Raw genomic sequence first — 18,830 nt, forward strand, 5'->3', positions numbered from 1 at the left:
TGTGAAATAAAATAAGTTTTAATCAGTCAGAATGCTAATGGTCGGACAGAATACCAATTTGGTCACCCACATAAATGTTAGCTAGTCAGAAAAGGAACTGGTCAGACAAAATGGTTATTGGTATGTATGTCAACGTAGGTATTGGTGAGCGGGAATATGTTTTCAATAGTGAAATACGAAGTATATGAAAGCAAGAAAAACATATCAAACAAAGAGAAATTGTCATACGTTTTTTAATTATTTTTTTTTTCTATAATGCCATGTATTACACTTTATTGGCACTTCCTAGAATGTATTCGTTTTATTACGTGGATCATATGTGTCATTTTGTTGTTAGCTGCGATGTCCTTGGATGTACTATTTTCTCCCCTCTGCATTTGTGAGAAATACTAATTAGCATGGAGTACACGCCTTATTTTGGATATGTTCTATATCAAGTCAGGAAGGAAGCACATTCTAATGTTCTCTGTATTTTGAAATTATGACTGTTTTGAACAATATCTGGATTTAAGAGTTCCAAAATATATCATTGGACGAAACACGGTGATTATTATGATTGGTAAGTACTGGGGCAGGACTTTTATTTTTTCAATGTAAAACAACAGCTTATCACATTTAAAGACAAACCTAGTTTATCGATCCTTCTCTGTCTCTCATACACACTCACTCAATATTTCTCACTTTCACAACCACCACACCTCATCTCACTCTCTCTCTCTCTCTCTCTCTCTCTCTCTCTCTCTCTCTCTCTCTCTCTGTTTGAAAATCTCAACCTTTGTTAGATAATATGAAACCCAACTGCCTCTGCTTGTTTATTTTGAAACTTTTTGAAACAACATTACTGATCTCACAGAACTGACTCATTGACTCATCGTACCGTGCACACTGCTTCCCTTGCCACACATAAAGGCATAATCAGTAACAGAAATATGAGTATTGAACACTTTTGCATATTCTCAAAAAAATTTATTGCACAAACAATAATATATCGCCTGAAAAATAAAATATGGAAAGTAAACACAAAATTGTAGAAATAGCCCAATTCTGTCTATTAGCACTGTTACTCGATTTATACAGTTGTCTTCCTTCACTGCACGACACTCCAGTCTCTCCAACGCATGCTGAGTGCGCCATGACGAAAGCAATGTAGTTCTGTTCTTTGACCCCCGTGAGAAGGTGAGACATGGGACCACGAGAGTAGACAGCCACGTCCTCCCCACCATGAGTCTCGTACTGCATGGGAATCCCACTCTCCTGTTTGTAGTCAATCGCAGCTGATACGAGAAAATGAAAAGTTATGAGTAGCGCATTATGCTTGAAATACACGCTTCTGTCCTGCTTTATTCTCGTTGAACCAGGCTTCTCGCGTGGCCCTACGACACATTTGCCCATAAAAAAAAATCTGGTACGGGTGTACTAACCGTTCGGTGGAAACGTTATCTAATTAGATTTTTTGATGTTTATATCACAAAGAGAGAAGGTAGGTATGTAAACGATTAACACCTAGATCCCCTCTTATACCCACAAAACAAATTCCCTTCCTAAGATGCAGAAACCCCCAGTTACATATTCATACCACCTATGCCCCCATCCGCCCCCTCAAGAGGAACGAACCAACCTCGCTCAAAAGAATCTTTGTGATTTCTTTTATCCTCATCTCGAGGCCCAACTGAGTGTCGAGATGAGGAAGGGGGTATAAAGGATGGGTCTGAGAGTGGTAACGTAATAAATGGGACGTGGAACAGAAACAGGACGTGGTATTTGAGAAGAGACAGGAGAGAATAGTATATTCCATGGATCATACACTATGAATGTAATAATTTATGATCAATTTCCTCTCTACATACATACATACATACATACATACATACTGTTTTGGTTGCGATCTTGTAATCTTCGTTTGAGACATTGTGCCCTTGGAAAAAGGAATCAGTAGATTCCGTAAAACTTGAGCTGGTTCTCTCTCTCTCTCTCTCTCTCTTTCTCTCTCTCTCTCTCTCTCTCTCTCTCTCTCTCTCTCTCTCTCTATATATATATATATATATATATATATATATATATATATATATATATATATAGATGCATGCATGCATGCATACATACATACATACATACATACGCAACTTACTTGTGTTAACTTTCGTTAGATTTTTCCGTCCTGAGAAAGAATAGCTGGGACCGTTCGTATATCCTAGAGTTGTGTAGGGCAGATTGTCTGTTGGAGTGTTCTCTGGTGCAAACGGCATTGTGAGTCCTTTAATTGTAAAATAATTATAAAATACAGTATAACATCCTTTCCTTTTGCACCGTTTATCCGGATTATTGGTTTATGTAAACTGAAGTACGTATTCTGCGTGTGCAGATTTAGTATCATTCAATTATTTCACTGAAACATCCGTATGTTCAAACCTGCGCTAATGTGTATTTGTATAGTACACGTGAACAGTTCTTGGATACTGACATTTGTTGTACCACCAGCCCGTATAAATATGCATAAACATTACAAATCAAGAATAAATAAATAAATTCCTAGTGCTGTCAACCATATTATATCATCGGTTTATTTAAAGCGGTTTAAACCATGAAGCCTAGAAAAAGACAACCATGCACAAGTAAAATTATCTTTTGCAGCCGACACATTTTCTTTTAAATAATTCTCTAAATTTGCTTAAAAGTCTATGACTACTATCACAATGAAATATCCGGGATATAATTTGCGCTTACATAAATTTACATAAAATAACAAATGACGTTATGCTCATCAGTTTCTAGGTCAATACAAATATTTTCCAGTATCAGCAACAAGCCAAACTACACTAGCTGAAACAAAATAAAGTTAAAAGTTTGAATCCCTGTAGAAACAGACAATTAAAGTTTCGCAAACATAACCGTTTTTCTGTTTCATTTGTTTGTCTTGTCTATGTTTTGTATTTACCTTTGAAAAAGAATCATTTAAGAGTCGAAAGCGCTCAGGCTAGCTAGATACTAGATTCGCACTGTTCGTTGTCAGTTTATTGCATTTATCTTAATCGATCTCCTACACACGTGATCCCTTGCTGGATCCAGTGCGGTTGAAATGATTGTTATTCGCCATATGATTTGTATTCTATATATATATATATATATATATATATATATATATATATATATATATATATATATATATATATATATATATATATATGGGGGGTGTTAGACCTCTTTTTCTATAGTTTCATAAAATTAAAATAAGAAATAGTCATTATATTATGTATAGCCTCAACCAATCAGCTGAAAAACCACCCCATCTATCTTGTTCATAATTGTACTCACCGAAGATCGGAATGATTCAAGCCTATTTGCCAAGTTTTATCAATACTTTCTATAGTGTGGTAACAAGCTCAGTCAATCACATGCGATATCGCTTCGCTAATGAGCGAGGATCCCAGACATTCTCGAATTCTTGCGAGATCTTAACTTTATCATATAAACTTATGTATGAAGTTTTATCAAAATGAAATATAAAATGTTCGTTTTCAGAGTGATAAAAAGGTCAGCCAATGAAATGCAATATCATTTCATTAATATGCATGAATCTCGCTCTTTCTCGGATCCGTCCAAGATGTTGGATCTCGCCCATCAAATTAGAATCAAAACTATGGCGTATATTGTCTCAGAAAACTCAGCCAATCAAATGAAAGATCACCTTATTATGCGTTCAGCTAGTCCATTATCTAACTCGTCCGATATCTTTATGATATAAAAGAGACTAAAATCATAACAAAATAGACGAGGTTTGATCAAGATAAAAATATCACTTCCATAGTGTAACAACGTTATCTAATCAGATGCAGGATTACTTCATTAATATTAGTTGATCCCGCTCAGTTTCGAAATTTGTTAATATTTTAATGAAATAACAGGATGTATTCCAAGGTTATGAAAATCGGATCACAAACATGACTTAGTGAATGGTAATAATCGCATCCAATCAAATGTAAGATCACCTAACTAATATTCGTTGAGCTCGGTCATTTTCGAATTTGTTCGCGATCTGAATAATATTTGCAAGTAGTCCATGTTGGATCAGAATCAGATCAGAAATATGGCATCCAGAGTGATAATAGTGTGAGACAATCAGATGTAAGATCACCTGCTTAAAATGAGTTGATCTCGCTCATCATCGAAAGAGTTCCATGGTTTTGATTATATAAAGTATAAACCCATATTCTATGTTTGGTTGAAATTCGATCAGAAATATGGACTAATTACATGCAACTGCCGATGGACGGATGACGCACAATGGGTGAAGGCTCATAATTTAAGCTCTTGACCTAATAGCAAGGTGATCAAAAAGTTTGAGCTTTGTTCGACAAATTACATATATACAGTAACGAGATTTGGAAGAATCATTAGAATCTCGAACAAATGGATGAAGAATTTGAAAGCAGAGCAAATAGAAGACGATGTCGTCTTGTAACATGAAATATGAAGGGAAAGTGTTTGGGGTTTTTTCTTTTCCTTTTTAACACTGACTATGTCGAATTTCTTGTTGTTTATTGGCTTTATCTGTATCAGTTACAAAGCAGGATTCCTTGCGAAAACCAAAACCAAGAGTACGATATGAAAACGAACCTTCAAAATCTGGATTGATGAAAACTCGACTGTATATCGTACGGTCAATTTCCAACGGCAAAGTCTGCATAATATGTAAACAACATGCCAAACTTTATAGTTAATGGTATTTACCACGTCCCACAGACAGACCGTAGAGGGCAATCACGGGCCCTGGGGTAAGAAACACTCCTAGTTCTTGCTCAAAAAAAATATTTTCTCTTATAAAATTAAAAAGTGTTGGTAGGCCCGGGCCGGTAAGGGGGTCCCTGGGAATATATCCCAGGTTGCCCCACCCCCCTTGTCGGCCCTAATCACATAATACAATTTTAACAATCTCATAGAGAGTATTGTTACAAAAATTGGTCTACGAAAGAGAGAGCCACCATCTCAGATACATATCGGGATGTTTAAATTGTTTGCATCCATCGCTATGTCTGGTATCACAAAAGACTATTTGATTGTACTAGGTTTGTTTTCATGCTTATTCTCTTGGTAAAAGATAGTATAAATTAATGTATTTTCAATGTCATATTAACTCTAAAACCTTCTACACAAGAATCGCAACGTTAAAGAGACTTTATTATTTTGTTTTTCTTTCTTTATTATTTTGTTTTTCTTTCTGTATTATTTGGGGCCCCGAGTGGCCGAGTGGTCTAAAGCGCTCAACGTTCCGGATCACTGCCGTCTCACCTCTTTCTGCGTGGGTTCGAGTCTAAAACTCGGCTAGCGTGGGTACGTGGGAAAGCCTGCCAGTAGCTTCTCGTGGGTCGGTGGTTCTTACCTGGGTTTTCCAGGGTTCTTCCTCCACCATTAATACTGGCCGCCATGTATAGCCTATCTTGTGCTGAAAAATGGCGTTAAACCCAAGAACAACAACAACAGAACAACAGCTGTATTATTTCAGTTGTGAAGATGCTGCTATGATATCAGTTGAGACTATTGAAATTTTGTCTAAATTTGTGTAGATGATGTATGTTGCTTTGTACAACCCTTATAAGGGCCCCGAGTGGCCGAGTGATCTAAAGCGCTCACCGTTCCGGATCACTGCCATCTCACCTCTGTCTGCGTGGGTTCGAGTCCAAGGCTCGGCTAGAGTGGGTACGTGGGAAAGCCTGCCAGTAGCTTCTCGTGGGTCGGTGGTTCTTCCCTGGGTTTTCCAGGGTTCTTCCTTCACCAGTTATACTGGTCGCCATGTATAGCCTATCGTGTGCTGAAAAATGGCGTTAAACCCTAGAACAACAACAACAGCCAATATATTAAGATGTCTCTTGACAGCTGGAATCGGGTCACAGTTTAGTACCTACGAATGTAGTTCTAGTCTATTTTTAGAACATTTTTCCTCTCTCATTTTGGTGGTGATAGAAGAGTTTTATTTATGCATTTTTGGTAGGGATTTAAAGATAATTGTTTATTCTTGAGAATATGAGCTCAGGGTGTTGTTGTCTGTATGTATTTCGGCGACAGTGCACAGTGAGTAATAAGGCCTTGGTGATGATCCGGAAGTGAAATATGTGTTCTGTTTACATGCTGCTATGTTGACAGTCCAGCATCTCAAAAAAGAGCAGGTCAACCTTTGACGAGGACTTCACCATGAAGTCATCTTTGAAGGTAATTGAGATTAACATATGATTTGCATTGATTGTCACACGGTGGAAAGGTCAGTACTGAGAAACAAATGTAGAGAACATATAGTAAAATTAATTGTGTTCTATGTCCAGCTCACCTCAGGGGAGACTACTCTATTTACGCGCATACAAATCGTGCCCATGAATCCGTGCTGCCAACTACAAGCATCTGAGTCCCGCACACCAATGAGTACCGGAAGTGCAATTAGTTTAAGCATATTTACTTTAATAAATTTGTAATTAAAGAGTATGAATGGTACAGTACGGATGGAAAGGGATTAAAACGAATCCAAATGCTTATAACGTTCTTTTACGATTAAGAACTTGTAAATATAAATATGAAGATGAATATATGGCGGATAATATTAAGTTTTAATGAAAAAAATATATTTTTATTATTCTAGTGAAGCGTCTCTTGGTTAAACATTAACATTTAGCCACGTATATAAAGCAGAAGGATGAACAAAGGAGTACATGAAATACATGGATAAAGAAATTTAAAATGACGAACTGTCAATCAAAATGTGTCAAGCATCATGTAGATTGTTGAGAAAAGAGAGACAAAAGTATGGGGAGGTAAAAACAAAATAGATATATAAATAAAAAGGAACAATTAGCAAGATTAAAAGTGAACATACAGTCATTCTGGAGCGGGTAACTGCGGAGATAATGGCGTATCGTTGTTTTTTTGTTTGTTTTTTTTTTTTGGGGGGGGGAACTAAGAGAAATTGCTGTTTACAGCTGTTCATGACCCGTGGAAGTTTATACATAATAAGTAGCAAGTGACTTAGATAAATTGTTTCGACCTTTCAATAAATTTGTGAAAAGCCTTAAAAATACGAATTTTTACTTCATACGGAAACGTTGTGTCACCATACAAGAACGTATTTAAAATTAAATTACCATATGGTGTAAAGAATTGATACATTGCAATGCGTTGTTCTTGGTAATAAACGCAAGATAAAAAGTAGTGTTTACTTTCTGCAGATCCACGTCTACATATTGGTAATCCAGTTTTATTCTTTGTGAATACGCGTTGATTATAAGTGAACCGTAATTTGCTGTAAGTCTGGCATTAACAAATTTAAATTTCCTTCTATCTCAATAAAAGTCTCAAGAAACACAAGTTTCGCGACTATTTAATGTGCTTTTGAAATTGTTAATGAGTCTATTTGACGAATCTCAAAAGATAGTGTGTTCTATTCTCGAATGGTCGAAGGAAGAAACGAATTGTAATAATGACTTGTTCTATCCTGTACAAATTGAAAACAGTTTGCATTAGATACGTCATAGCGAGTAATATCACTAATTGCTGGTGGAATCAGAGATGTGAAATAGGGAGGGCTTGAACCAGTTGTCATTTTGTACAAGAGTTTAAGTTTGTGCTTTTTGTCGTCCGGATTCAAGACTACTCATACTAGTTCCAGGTGTATTGCTTCAATAAATACTTTGTTGGGTCAGTTACACATGTGTCTGTCTCGTTTTGTATTTCTTCCAGTTCTCTATTTTTTAGCAATGTGCATTTGTCCCAAACCACATTTCTATACTCCATAATGAATAACATAAAAGACGTAAATATAATTTCTAACCATTTTATGTCCAGTTGGAATTTGAGTTTACACATTACATTGATTTTTGACCATGCCTATTCCTTTACATTATATTTTGTTGTGCCATGAACAGCCATAGGAGAGAAAAACTCCAAAATGTTTGTGCGCATCAACTTCCTTAATTCTTTGGTTGGTCATACATAGTGGTGAATGATAGGATTTATTAATTTTCCTATAGAAATCTCAAGGATTCATTTTTAGAAGGGTCGAAAGATACAAGTCATTGATTTGCCAGCTGAGAATTATTTTTTTCCAAGTTAGAGTTGGTGGCTGGGATGGTTGTTATCTAGGGTTTCGTCATCCGGTGTATCACTGAATAATTTTAGTGATATTAGTTGAAACACTTGGGGGACTCACAACCAATCAATTTAATGACCAGAGAAAATATGTGTGTTAATCTGTTAAAGGTGCAAATTATATATGATGTTCTTATCACTATAAAAATTTATGTTATGTTTTATTTTTAATCGAAATATATATTATCTAAAAGCATGCAAAGACTTATTTAGATTCTTGGAAATAAAGAATATGCAGTTAAATACTTAATTTATGAGGCGTCCTTATAACCTTTTTAAATTTTCTAATTTTTGGGGGTAGATTTTGGAGAGAAAAAAAAAAGAGAACTAGGTTAGACTCGATAATGTGTATACGATTACGAAGTTAAGTAAGCCTTTAAAGTATAGCAGCACACTGAGAGTTATCTCCCTTGACTACTTCGCTATTGCGCAGTTGTTTCCACTATTTAAAGCCTCAGCGACGTCACTTTTTGAAATAAATAATTTCACTTTATTCCAATCTAACTAAAGTTTGGAAAGAAGGAAATGATATATTACAAAAACCCATCTGGCATTAACCGTTATTAGAAATAAATAAGATGTTGGCTTTTATACGACCTTCAAATATTCAGTTTAGAATTAAGATTTGCCAACTCTTAATGTAGTCCCCAAACACGCACGTAATCCAATTCTTTTTTTTTTTTTTGGAAGTGCCCCAAAAGTAGTGAAGTGATACATTCGACAAATTTCTTTTGTGACTAATCTAATAACAACAATATTCACATGTGGCACACAAATTGATTTGATAGGGTATGTAGAGAGGCGGGCTCTTTTTTTAAGCTGATCTGAGAAGAAGACGTGTGCATTAGATAAAAAAATAAGTCTCAAGTGAATATTGGTGATCAGCTGGGGGTGCTGGATTACTTTCAAGGGTGAACTTGGGCTGAAGAGAAACCTAGCTGTTGTGGATTTAATTGGTAAGCATTATTTTAGCAGTGCTAAAATCCGCTTGAACGAATCCTCCGAAATATTTTTAGTAGAGCTAGGTTTCTTGCTTTATGAATTAGCCATGTGGTGTTGATGTGAAAAGGTAAATAACCATAAATCACTATGCAAAACAGTAATTGGTTTATAAATCATTTAAAATAGGTTCGCTTCTTTCTCAGCATGTTGTGCTTGCCTTTGAGAAACGAAGTTCTGCTACAGATATCACTAGTTGCAGTGTGTGTCAATTCTTCATGATTCTCATTTGGTACAATTGCTTGAACATACAGGAGATTCATCACTCAAAACTTATGTTAGAGTTATATTACTTACCAAGAATATCATTGCCACGGTTGGGATATCCTGCTATGGTGAACACATGAGAGTGGTCGGCCGTGACGATTAGCAAAGTGTCTTCTTCATTGGTCATCGTCATGGCAATGTTAACGGCTTTCTCGAACGCCAAGGTTTCATGAAGAGCCAACTTGGCTTGGTTCGCGTGGTGACCGTGGTCAATTCTTCCTCCTGTCACATTTATAGAAGACTTTAAAGAAAATATATGCACTAATGATAATTTATTGTAATTTTGGAAAGTCTCTGAGCTAAATTTTAATTCATAAATATACACTAATTTAATATAGGTTTTGATATCTTCGGAAAAATACGAAACCAAGCTTAAAACGGCAGCATTCGTAATACGATATAGTTTTATTGAAAATTTTTGTGATGTTCTGTTACTCTAAAATTCTTTTTTAAATGTTAGTTCCGTAAATAACAATTTACAAAACAAAGTATTAAACAGTATAGGACTGATGTGTTAATTGGTGAGTGTATACGTGATTAGTTTACCCCCGGAATCAAGTGCCTGTGAGGCAAATTGGAGGCAACACGTAGATATTAACAGGCATGAACTATGAAGGTGGGCTCGTTCTCTTTACTTATTTTATATTTCTAGTGATAACAAAATTAATCAATAAAGAACCGATTATATCAGTGGGTAGATTTACAAACTTGCACCCAGATAGTGCGACTGCATAACCAGTGTTTCCCTTTACCCTCATTTGCGCTTCAGAGACCCCCAAATTTTTAATTTGACCCCCAGTTTTGATACCAAAGTTTGTTTTTAACTCAGTCTGACCCCCAGTTTTGACACCAAGGTGATTTTTGACTCTCAGTCTTGCATCCCTAGAGGACACACTGACAACTGTAAGCTTTCTTGGAAAAACTAATACATGTACTTCCTAATTATGCAAAGGCATTGCTAAGACCCATGGAACGCTATCAATAGCAGTCATAGATACCTGTGAGTTTCGTAAGGGAAAATATTCCGCCTTTGTTTCTGGCAGAAATCTGACAAATTTCCGGGTGACCAATGACTTAAATAGTCCGTTCATACACTACCGGAAAATATGAGATTTTGTCCAATATGTGATTCTCCAAAGTCCATTTGGCAAGCATTGACGATGTAGATTATCCATTTTGCTAACGATTGTAATTACAGACACGATAAAAATTCCCATCTGACGACATACCTTCCACCAAGAGGAAATACCCGTTGTCATTCCTCCGTAACACTTCTATTGCTTTCTGGGTCATGTCAGCCAGGGAGGGTTCACCATCTGGACCAGTGTCACGTTGTAGTTCGTACTGCATGTGGTCTGCTTCAAACAAACCTGCAAACATATCGTGAGCTACATATTTTTAACAGAAGTGGTTAATGACTATGTCTCTCAAAAAAGGCAGAATGATATGGTTCTAAAATAACCTTAAAACAACCGTAATTTTCTCGACAGTGCCAACAAGAATGACATTTTTATCTGCGGCGAAGAACGAATCAAAAAACAAAATATAGAAATATAATATATTTTAGAAAATTTACATGACATTATTTTATTTTGATCAAAATGCACCAAACCGATGATCTTTGGTTTATATGGTGGCCGTCACACCCTGGTTCTCCGATTCTCTGTGGATTCGGCCAATCTGGGTATGTGAGAAAGCTTGCCAGTAGCTTCTCGTGGGTCGATGGTTCTTCCCCGGGTTTTACTGGCCGCCATGTATAGCCTATCGTGTGCTGAAAAATGGCGTTAAACCCAACAATAACAAATAAGTGAAGCTGCTACTTATCGTCCGCTCCGTTCTTCGCAAAATAGTGATTAAGATAAACTTGAATATGTGTCGCCACAGAGATTAGCATTTAAAAAATGGAAAATATAAATAATACATAAATAACAGAACAAATATACCACGGATGGAAGGGGCTATCACATGCAATCCATACAAGAGATGATTTCTCGTATATGCTCGCTTATTACACGAGTCCAACTTCAAACTATGCAGGCCCATATATGCCCTCGTATTATGCGCCGTAGATCTGGGTCTGTGCAATTAGTAAGAGGCAATCAGCAGAACAAAGAACGTAGACCCTGATCGGCAGGCGCATTATGCTACGGTATATCAGGATCTATGTTTGCTGTTGGACTCGACTTATAAACGAGAAAAAGTGGGTATTTTGGATATCAGAGATTTCGAACACCTGGTCTTCATTAATTATGGTTTAACAAAGATCCATTGCAAACGTACATGTTAATCATATAAAATTAAGTTTGAATAACTGCGAGTAGAACTCATAAATTTATCTTCTTACAATGCTATCTTGTAACAACTTACCCAAGATATAATCGGTGCTGTTTAGATGAATTAAGTCAAGTTGTCTATTGTTCCAAACATAGGCGTGTGTCTTGTTCCTTGCTTCTTTGTCGTTCTTCCACATCTGATACAGGACAAATATTGTTGAACCAAACAATAACGAATGCTATATTGGAAAATAGCTAACAGCCACAATATATGGATTGCTGTCTGTAGTATAATATATAAAATATATCACTGTACAATGTAAGTAAAATGATGTTTAACGTTATAAAGTCGTCGTAGCTTAAAAACTCAGGTATATATGAGAGCATTATGTGTGACAGTTCTTATGCACTTTACCTGAAGGATAAATCTGTAAACGATGTGTGATGTACTGTGCATTTTCGCTCATTACATTGTATAATCATTACAGCAATATGTTAGCAAAAGGAAACCAAAAACTTTACTTCAAGCCCCTTTTTTCTGGTTGAAGTCCTCAAAATGTGTCATGATAAAAAGAAAGAATAACTTGGAGCTGTTTTTTTTCTCATTTATGTTTCAGAAATGGGGCGGGGGAGACGGGACACTATGTCACCAATGGATGGCCGCCATTCCGACCCTGGAGAATCGGAATTAAGACCCGGATCAGCAGGTAACTGCATACATAACCTCGCCTGCAGGCACGAAATTCCATACACTTTCAACCAGGCGCGCCTCCCTCAATCAAAATGGAACTTAGTAGCGACTGACTATCTATCTATCTATCTATCTATCTATCTGTCTATCTATCTATGTGTGTGTGTGTGTGTGTGTGTGTGTGTGTGTGTGTGTGTGTTATTTGTATGCGCGCCTTGGTTTATAGCTTTCTTCTGTTTAGTCCTAATTTATTTGATTACGGAATCGTTGTTGGAAAGATATTCTCAGACCGAGATAGACAGGATGGCATCGTACTGCGTTTAAAATACTTTATGTTAGCATGGATTAGCATAGTAAAATGGAGCTTCCCTCATTTCATTACAGGCGTAATTTTCGGAACATTCCCACGTATACGCGGATGGTCATTAGAGATCTGAATATTGCTAAATATTAGGTTTTAGGGTTATATTTTCTTGTATAAAATACTGACCTGTGGTTTAAAATCTGAAAAATGTACAGAACGGTTGGTCTATGGTTGTACTTGGCGCTATCTTTGTGAAGTCATCCATTTCAAAAAGGTGACTCTTTCACATTTCTCAAACATCCACTGCGGGGGAGAACCAGTTTTAAGGTATTCAAAATCATAATGATATGAACCCTATCAAAACTTGATGAAGAACACTAACGGGATGAGAAGCTGGTGAGTGTCGAAATTTGTGTTATTGTTAAGTAAAACTACATTAATGTGCAAATAGTTCAATATATTTAATATTTCTGTAATGCTATTTTCCTACCCATATTTAACCATACGTCTGATATTCATATTGTATAGCTTGATTGCTGTTCCAATGCCTTAAACGTCAAATTTTTCTAATTGACAAATTATAATTTATAATAATCTTACACATTGATTTATAGTTACGTTTATTCTCTGTCTCGAATGAATCATTTGTGTACATTTCTTTGATAATTCAGAAATGAAGACTGGATTTTCTCTGTCTAGCCAAAATATATATTGAACGCATATTTCCGTTGGTTTTTGTTTTGGTGGGGGGTACGTAATGCATGCGATATTAAAGTTATAAACTTTTTTAACGTAGCGCATGTGATACGAGTTATCAACCAATTTGACGTGACGCATGTGATACTAGTTATTCTTTGGTGATGAATCGCCCCAATGAGTTACCATTTATATCGGGGTTTTTTTTGTCTCATATATTGAAGTAGATTTGTAAATAACAACTGCATTTGGTAACTGGTAATGTGTCTTTAAAGAAATGATAGAGAATAATCTCAAATTAATGTTAAACTTGCCCTAGAAATTATATTTCATATAGTATGTCGAAAATATACGAGAAAAAAAAACGAACTATGTACGTCCTAACTTTTCTTCTTAGATATGTTGATTCTAAATAATACCTATTTATAAGTATTTTAAACCATTTCTATATGCGCATTTTGAAAAAGGAAAAGATTTTCAATGACGTACATTGTAATAAATATTTATGTAAACTCTCCACCAAATGGAAAGAGCTGAAACAATAAGTCCTAAATCTCACCTATACCGATTTTAAACAAATGAAACTATGGACAAAAAAAACTGATAAGATTTAAAGATTCAAGAATAATATTGATGTATTTGATGACCTGAGAATACGGTTCAATGATAATATTGACATATTTGATGACCTAAGTATATGATTTAAGAATAATATTGATATATTTGATGACCTGAGTATATGATTCAAGAATAATATTGATATATTTGATGACCTGAGTATATGATTCAAGAATAATATTGATATATTTGATGACCTAAGTAAATGATTTAAGAATAATATTGATATATTTGATGACCTGAGTATACGATTCAAGAATAATATTGATATATTTGATGACCTGATTATACGATGCAATAATAATATTGTTATATTTGATGATCTGAGTATACGATTCAAATATAATATTGAAGAAGAAAAAAATGCATAAAACAGCGTTGCTAATTTGTGAATAATCCATGAAATAGAATAAAATTAACCACTTTTTGCTTCTTTCACTCTGATAAATGATAATTATTTGGAGAGGGAATTCTATTCAATCATGCCTCATATGTACATGTACTTATTCCTAGAAAGTTATCGTAGTCGCTTTAGCAAGAAAGGTGGGTCATTGCAACCTTAATTTACATATTTAGAGTGATAAAATAAGTGACAAAGATGAACTGACACATCAAGTTTGTGTCAAGAACAGTTTGCTCGGTGTAAATGCAAGAAGATACAGAAATTATTCAACGGAGCGATTTCAAAATGGGGATAGACCAATCTAATCGTATGACTGTGTATACAAAAATGTGATCTTTCTGCGAAAGTTACTTGTTCCCGCCAATGGGAGCGTACCATTTAGCGATAACCCTATAAGACCGTTCAGTGGTCAATTAGAATTTTGCATATGCAATACAATGCACACTTTTGTATCTGTAAACCCAAGAGTTTCCGGTAAACATTGCTAAAGTAATTATAATTACGGTATAAATTAAACTACATGATGTTAAACCATTACTCACGTATCGTCGCTAATATTAGCTGCTAACATCGAAAGAGAAAAAAACACATATTCACATATCGGTTTTTGAGTATACACCCTACCCAGTCTTTAGGTCCGGTGAAACCTGTTAAAGTCTCTTCCAATATATGTCTGCGGGAAAAATAAAATCCACGTCTTACTTGAGGCTATATTTCAAACTGGGGGTGGGGGATACATTAAGCTCACGATGCTTATAAGCCGTCTTCCCGTCTTATCCAACATTCTTACCTCTACCAGGTTTAGTCCGTCTCTCCTGCCGTCATTTCCCAGGAAACCTGACTCTGGATCAGAATCCACATTCCTCAGGAACTTCTTCCTTCCTCCGCCCAATAACACCTTGTACAAAGAGATGAAATTAAAACACTCACACACGTGTGTTTAAGAGTCAAGTAAGTGTAATTTAAAATTAAGACTTGTGCAAAGTGATGGGGATTTTTGAATACATTCATGGGTGACAATTTCAATATGCACATACAAACCCGGCATGTTGGATACATGGAAAGCAATCGTAATCCAACCCCTTTTCCCATACAAAATTATGGGCAGTTATATTCACGCTAACCACCCAACAATGAGTTTAAGTTCCGGGCTACTTCAGCATGGTAATTTCCGACCTCGGATACATTTGATAATATTTCATGCTTAAAGGTGCCAAATTCAGGACATTGAAGGCGCACAGGACGCATCAGTTATAAACAATCAATATAAAAGATTCAGATCTTTCAGCGATCAAAGTATTGGGAATGCTGATGGTTTTGGAGGGTTAGGGTAATAAAGTTTACAGTAAAAAAAAATATCAACATAAATTGTGAGATAATGGTAATCGTGTTTAATTTTATCATCAGAAGCAATGTTTAAAGTATTTTCTTCTCTTTATCTTAAAACAGAGAATAGATAACATAAAGGTCTCAAAATTATTGTTTCAGTACTACACACAAGCTATTAAACTGTATTAGATAAGGTAATAGCTCAAAGTCTAACAACATTCCTCTGAGTATTACAATTTTGGTTATGTCCCTTTGCATAGCTAGACTAGCTTTCAAGGTCAACAGAGTCAAACATAGCCTATTATTAGAAATAAAGTCTATTCTTAGTAACAAATAGTAGACAGTATGCCATATGCTTGAGAGGGATAATTCTTCTCCGAGCAACAAAAATATTGATTTGGCCATTTCCTGTATGCAAGCATATTCAAGCCCCCTTGTCCTGAATTGCACGAATTGAATGAATGGGATAATAACAAATTACGCAAACTGTTACCCCAAAATAAATTTTTAAAAATATAAAAACCCTGATTCTCTGGGCGCGAAATTCATTATTTACGAACAGGCGCATGAGGCAACTTAATCTTCTTCTAAAACATTTTACCTGACATGTAACTCGCTGGTTAGGAAATTTCTAAAACTTTCAACATCTAACGCAAAGTGTGTGAAATGTCCGCAATTTGTGGATTAATACAGCTTAATATTCGTGCTCAACTGATTTTCATACAGTGGGATTTTTCAACTGAACCTGCCATTAACATTTACCAACCACACATTAAACTGCTACCTCAATGGAAATATTGCTTGCGCATTTCCGTCAAGTCAATAAATAACCTCGGATGTAATTGTAGGATTACGCATACATTTGATGGGTTTGGTATTCGGAGTGCACCACATAAGTTGTGGCTGAAAAGTCGGACAATGTTCCATTTGTGAATCTGTCTCGGACTGTCGCCATATTGTGCCATGTGAACAAACACAGTTCTGAACATGCATGCAGTTCTCAATGGCGGCGAATAACAACCGATGTTTCTTTCTCAAATTGACGGATTAGGCCGAGGAATTTCCGATTGCACCTACCTGTATATCTCTATTCTCCATGACCAGTTGATAGGCAATATCCCGGCAATCTGTACCTACTTCTGGTGGAACATTGACGTCACTCTCCCAGTCTCGATTCGGGTCGTGAGCATAAGCGGCGGCTGGGGTAGCATGCGTCAGACGGGCCGTTGATACTATACCTGTTGATTTACCTGTTAAACAAATGGAATAATAAGCCAGAGTAAATAAATAATCGCTATAAGTCCCCACTCAATCTATAGTTTAAAGATTAGCATTTCATTCATCTAAAATGCTTTAAATGACAATTATCAAACGCCTAATTGTAGTTTTACATGCGTAATAATTATTTATCCCAACTTAAAACAGGTCACGGCTTTTTAATGGCGAAAGGAGATATGATGAAAATTCATGCGTGTCACCGTGAATCAATTTCATGTTATTTGAATGGCGTGAAAAAAATGTTTATACGCGTTAGTATTATATATATATATATATATATATATATATATATATATATATATATATATATATATATATATATATATATATATATATATATATATATATCTTTTTAAATACCACCCTAGCTTATCGTGGGTCGGTGGTTCTCTCCAGGGTTTTGCGGTTCTTCCTCGACCATTTATACTGGCCGATATGTATAGCCTATCTTGTGCTGAAAAATGGCGTTCAACCCTAAAAGCAACAACAACAACAATAAATGCCTTCCACTCACGCCTAGAAAAGGGAATATATGTGGAGCGTGTTAAAAACAAATCATCAGTCTCGGTGGACAGTTCCCTAACCTTCTTCCTTGCACCAGTTCAATATAGATTTAAGCTCCTTCCCCTTAGCTGACGAGCAGTCATTGAGCACAGCATCAGGTCCGACACCTAAGAACTTGTTCTTGGTTTTGACCCCACTAAGGATTGCGGTGGCGGTAGCAGCGGAGTCAGGCACTTGCTTGTCCACAGTATACACCTGCAAAACGGAGTAATGTCTCACCAGATCGTGGGGAATTTCACTACTGACCTTGGATAATGACCTAGTAATCAGCAGCATGGACTCTTTCATTTCTCGTTGTACTAATATGTTCAAAGTCAGAGAATTTAAAACAGGAGTTGCATGAGTCAGACAGAAAGAAAGAATAAGGGAAAATACATTCCAGTAATACTGTACGTCTACGCCCGAAGGCTGATAGACAATTCAGGAAAGAAAGAGTATCGCAGATGTTGTGTTTTGCTGCATGATATTTTCAGGCCTCAAAAACAATTATCCACTCAGAAAAATAATACTTGTTATTAGGCCTAAATCTCGTAATGAAACTGTATGTAACAATATTCACATCCTACGTCGCCTGTATGTTTATTGCGACGAATATTTGACCTCTGGTCTGCATTGAAAATGAAAGGAAAATTATGTCATCGGTCTACTACAGAATGTGGTGGTGATGAGTGAAGTGGAAAGAGATATAAGAGAGAGAGAGAGAGGGGAGGGGTATCATACTATCTGGTTAAAATATGCAAATTATAACAACTTAAGAGAAGAAAAAATACGTACTTCGTTATGATCATTACTTTTTTGCATTCACATAATTACAGCAGTGATTCACAACAGCATTCAATTGTAAAATTTAAAAAACATACCTTGGCCAGAGCTGTATTTGGTAGTTTTTCAAACGACAGCAATTCCTCCTCGCCGAGTTTTCCTGCCAACTGTCCCTTCAATATTCTAGCCGCCGTTATTGTTGAAATCCCCATGCCATCACCAATAAACAAAATTATGTTCTTTGCGATGTTCGTGTTTTCAGCCGTTTTGATGGTATTCAAAATATCTTGTATACCTTGTTTTCGCCAGTAGGTGGCGTCTGAAAGAGAGTTATAATGACATTTATCTCGTCAAAGATATACAACTAGAATGACTGGAGGAATTCGATTCCTAGGTCTTCCGGTGTTCCATTGACCTACACTTGCATTTGTAGCAATTTTAGCCTTTTGTTTATTGTTTTCTGCTGTGAGGTGGGGGGTGGGGCTGTTTAAATTTATCGCTACTGGGCTACCTTGGTTT

The 18,830-nt window shown here is 36.0% G+C and overlaps 1 protein-coding gene across 2 annotated transcripts in view; it reads right to left on the reverse strand.

Annotated features, from left to right (window-relative positions):
- Positions 1–944: 944 nt before the first annotated feature.
- The window catches only part of LOC149780817 (alkaline phosphatase, tissue-nonspecific isozyme-like), a 30,725-nt gene continuing 12,839 nt past the window's right edge, over positions 945–18,830 (reverse strand). For both annotated transcript variants that reach the window (XM_089937879.1, XM_089937880.1), the window contains exons 3-11: positions 18,410–18,630; positions 17,570–17,744; positions 16,785–16,957; positions 15,169–15,276; positions 11,761–11,863; positions 10,623–10,763; positions 9,424–9,615; positions 2,129–2,254; positions 945–1,274 (exon numbers count right to left, since the gene is read on the reverse strand). In XM_089937879.1, coding sequence (XP_089794005.1) covers positions 967–1,274; positions 2,129–2,254; positions 9,424–9,615; positions 10,623–10,763; positions 11,761–11,863; positions 15,169–15,276; positions 16,785–16,957; positions 17,570–17,744; positions 18,410–18,630 — 1,547 coding nt within the window. In that variant the 3' untranslated portion in view covers positions 945–966. The remainder of the gene's footprint in view (positions 1,275–2,128; positions 2,255–9,423; positions 9,616–10,622; positions 10,764–11,760; positions 11,864–15,168; positions 15,277–16,784; positions 16,958–17,569; positions 17,745–18,409; positions 18,631–18,830) is intronic.

The sequence above is a fragment of the Sinohyriopsis cumingii genome, chromosome 16 (genome assembly GCF_028554795.1).
Source record: "Sinohyriopsis cumingii isolate HCF-2022 chromosome 16, ASM2855479v2, whole genome shotgun sequence".
NCBI classification, from domain to species: domain Eukaryota; kingdom Metazoa; phylum Mollusca; class Bivalvia; order Unionida; family Unionidae; genus Sinohyriopsis; species Sinohyriopsis cumingii.